This window comes from Populus trichocarpa, chromosome 1 (assembly GCF_000002775.5).
Source record: "Populus trichocarpa isolate Nisqually-1 chromosome 1, P.trichocarpa_v4.1, whole genome shotgun sequence".
NCBI lineage: Eukaryota > Viridiplantae > Streptophyta > Magnoliopsida > Malpighiales > Salicaceae > Populus > Populus trichocarpa.
The window spans coordinates 15,253,458-15,257,505 of record NC_037285.2 but is presented as its reverse complement, the minus strand read 5'-3'; the positions used below and the strand labels follow the sequence as shown (position 1 = coordinate 15,257,505).

The window sequence follows — 4,048 nt, the reverse complement described above, 5'->3', positions numbered from 1 at the left end:
ATATAGGTTGCGTGATTTTTGGTACGAGGCGCAAAACAAATCTAAAAATATACAAAAGAAAACAATCTACCAGGCTGGAATGACGTGACGATTCAGAAGGATTTCAGGCCACCATACATCTCGGAGACTATATTAGGCGAAATACATTCAACACGTGATGTCCAAGCGTTTCATATGACAAACACAATCCGGTATGGGAAACCGGAGATGCCAAATTCATGGTTCCGTTACCACTCACACCAGCAACTTCGTTCCGTTGATTTCGCATGCAAAGTGGATGGTTTTTTTTTAATTACACCCATTTTTAATTTGTTGTTTTTTATAAATATATTTAACTGACAACATTTTTATCTTGCAAGCTATAACTCTTCGACGTGAGCTAAGCTCAATGGAGCTTTTTATGGAAACACACGTGCGGAGTGATGACTTCCAAAAAAGGGTGCAACAGTTCATTGATAGTCGAGCTCAATATTTTGTGGTATATTAGTTTCCAACCGTTTTTCTTCTTAAGTTATTATTTACTTGAATTTGATGATTTTATTTTTTATTTCCAGGAGACATATAACAGCCGGTTGAAGGAGAGATACATGGATATTCCTTTGACCCACCCGAATATCGATCCAGATTTGTGATTGGAGGCAGGATTGTCCGGTGGACCTAATAAAAATTAGGTGTACGAGCTCTCTAACACTATGACCGAGAACTTGCGGACAACCCGTAGTGTTTCAACCGTTGAGTGCTTGCAATTGGTCCTGAGCACTTAGTCTCCAGAGTTCGCGGCCTTGTTAGATTAAGGAGTACAAGAACGTATGACCCATCTCAATAAAAAATATGAATGACTCTCTGCGGATTATGAAGAACTTCACCGAATGGTCATAGATATGAGATACAGATGTATGGTACATGTACACCCCCTTAAATGCTTCATGGTCTTGGGGACGACCAACCTTCTCATTCTCGAACGTCGTCTCTATTCTAGTTTTATTGTAGTTGAATATATAAATTTGTAATAAATATTTGATTTTTATGTTAAGATAATTTATTTTTAAATATTTGAATTTTTTATTAATTTTTTTTCTAATTTTGTTTAATAGATTTTTTTTAAATTATTTTTAAATTATTACTGACGGGGTTACTGACGGACTGAGTCCGTCAGTATATTCTAGAGAGTTGGAAAAGAATTACAGCAAATGCCACTACAATTGTTAGCTCACCGACAAAATAAGTCTGTTGATATATTCTAGAGAGTTTGAAAAGAATTACTGCAGATGTCTCTGCAACTCATTGACGAAATTATATATGGTTATCCTGTTGGTGATATGTTAAATAGTACCAAGGGAATTACCGACATAGTAAAGCGAATAATTTTATTTTTAGCACGCATGATCCGTTTGTAAGACCATCAGTAAATTTATTAGTGATAGACTTGTTAACAGACCAGAATTTACTGACAAATATTTTTCTAATTGATAGTTTTTATTTGTGATTCTATCGATAAAATAATCACAGATAAAATATTAGTGTAAATATAAAAAAAAATAATTATCAATAAAACTGTTAAATTTAGCAGCTAGGAGCTTTGCAGATGGATTTATAATTCGCCCAAGACTGCCTCTACGTGAGGAAAAAAAATCAATTCCATCCCATTTTTCAATCTACCTATTGAATCTATTATTATATAATATAAAAAAAAGCGTCTTTCTGAAAATAAATACTCTCATCAACAACGGGATAAGGTCGTACACCAATCATAAGGGTTTTTCTTTTTTTTTAAAAAAAAAAACTTATAGATTTTAATTTCTTGTAAGATTTAATCAAGTTATCCTGATTCTGTACTATAGTACTTTCTCCACCCATCAACTCTTTGAGAGGTGTCTGTATGTAAAATAGATATCCATACAAGAAGAATAATTGTTCATATTTAAACAGAAAAAGAGAAGATAAAATCCACCGTGTTCACAACATATGAAAGTTCCTTTCAAACTAGAGTACTAGGCTACTAGCCTTAAACACCACAGTAGGCTTTTATGGTAGACTCTTTTCCCCTACCTTCTTCCGTGAAGAAGTAACGCAATAATCCAAAATTCTCGAAAGGCTTGAATCGCAGAGGATTCTTTTCGTCAATTAGCTTTTCAGGAACTTTGATTATACCTTTGATGAATGAAAATAACCCAACAGAGTATCTTGGCTCGCTTTCGCTCATGACCACCCGATGGAAAGGAGCATTGATTCTGTCATTACTCCATCCCTTGCAAAACAGAACAAGATCATTAGATGTTGATGTATTTATCTGCTGAAACTGCCACTTACTAATCTAAGGTCTAAGCTATTGAAGTGTGAGCTTAGTCCAAGTGTTCTATGATCTTGACAAATGATTTTGTAAGAGAAAACAGAACAAGAGATGCAATGAAGATGCTGAAAAGCACCAGTGCTAAATAATTTATAGAGACAGTACTGGTGGTTTCATGCGTAGGATTTGGCTGCTAGACGGGAGTGACCTACCAGGAGTGCTTCTCCCGCCATTACAATGAAGGATGAAGGTGAGGGCTTAAAGCCCATCCATTGACCATCCTTTGATTTCACCTCCAAGCCACTAACTTGATTTTGGTGAAGCACTGTTATAAAGCTCTTGTCTGTATGAGCGTCACAGCCAACATTAGCTTCATTTTTCTCAGGTCCTCTATATTTCATCATCCGAAATAAGTAAGTGGTTGATTCTTTGTGAGAATCATGATGCTGATATACTCCATAGCTCTCAAACACCATTCTCACTACCATTTGCTCTAGTTCTGATACTAGCATTGAGTATGACAGCACAGTTTTACTAACCAAGAAAAACAAAGAAAACGCAAGTTAGTGATCAAAACCCAAAAAGCATAGCGGTTTCCGAGTTTAAAAGAAGTATAAAACCAGTAACTTATACCAAAAATGATCGTTTCCACCAGGCCACATGGTATCTGCAAAATCTTCAGTTCCTTCAAGGGTTATGGCATTATCAATGCCCATGCCTTCATAGAGAGATGGTATAAAGGGTTGATTTCCAACATAGCCATAGTAAGGCAAGTCAGAAACATTTTTCCTCTTGGTCTCTATGGGAAGATCGAACAAGTCTTTTAATGTACTAAAGAGATCATTATGCAGCGTGAGAGGAACTTTGTCATACACCGCCACAAAACAGCCATATTCCTCAAGTGCATACATGACATCTTTGCATGTGGAGAGCCATGAACTTGTTCCTGGCTTCATGTTTTCCTTGGAAAAATCTATGACAGGAAGCTCGGGAGGTGACAGGGAACCCATATATATAATTTTAAGATTAGCAACTTGTTGCTTTAGAACTAGTACACAGACACAAATATTGTTTCACATGTATTTATAGGTTCCTTGATCCAATGGTGCCATATTCAGAGGAGATAGGCAACAAGCGAAATTGATGTATCCAAAGACTTTGGCATTATGTTTCTTCAAGGATAAGAGTTCTATGAAGTAGAAAATGGTTAGCCAATTATATATAGATAATATTTTGATGCATCATTTAGCAATTTAATTTATTGAGTGAAAATAGTTTTTGATAAATTATAAGAGATTTATTGTTTGAGTAGTTATAAATTTGAATTTTATTGTTATATTTTATTTAATAAAAATTAAATATAAAGTAGTATGATTCTATGTAATTTTTAAACTTGAAGAATTTTTATTTAAAAAAATACATTAAAGAATTATATAAATTATAGTTTAAAATGTTAAATAATAATTTAAGTTATTGAATTGTAATAATTATTTTTTATTATTATTAATATGAATGTCAGGATTAAATACTTGCATTTATCTTAACTAATATTATAAGTTTTAAAATTAATAATTATAATAATTTTAAAATTTATAAAATTTAAATTAATGATTTCTCTTGAAGCAAATTGATAACCTAATTAGTAAATTTACGAAGGCTACTAGATAAATTACGTGCTATTGCTATCAAATATATAATGTCATTAGACAATAATACTTTTGTTTCCTACTGCTCAGGCTCCATACCTGTACTGTTGCC

General features: G+C 33.5%; 1 protein-coding gene across 1 annotated transcript; it reads right to left on the bottom strand.

Moving 5' to 3' along the window:
- Positions 1-1,897: 1,897 nt before the first annotated feature.
- On the bottom strand, positions 1,898-3,477 carry LOC7490975 (probable 2-oxoglutarate-dependent dioxygenase AOP1). The gene is made up of 3 exons (XM_002298095.3): positions 2,924-3,477; positions 2,503-2,824; positions 1,898-2,248 (listed from the first exon to the last, which is right to left on the bottom strand). The coding sequence occupies exons 1-3, from the start codon at positions 3,298-3,300 to the stop codon at positions 2,006-2,008; spliced, it is 942 nt and encodes a 313-aa protein (XP_002298131.1). The 5' UTR covers positions 3,301-3,477; the 3' UTR covers positions 1,898-2,005.
- Between the last annotated feature and the right edge of the window lie 571 nt (positions 3,478-4,048).

Excerpts from the sequence above, each read along its gene's own strand:
- LOC7490975 (XM_002298095.3), bottom strand. The coding sequence starts at position 3,300 with ATGGGTTCCCTGTCACCTCCCGAGCTTCCTGTCATAGATTTTTCCAAG. Across the intron at positions 2,825-2,923 it reads GGTGGAAACGATCATTTTTG|TAAAACTGTGCTGTCATACT; the intron begins GTATAAGTTACT and ends TTTCTTGGTTAG. Across the intron at positions 2,249-2,502 it reads TGGCGGGAGAAGCACTCCTG|GGATGGAGTAATGACAGAAT; the intron begins GTAGGTCACTCC and ends CTGTTTTGCAAG.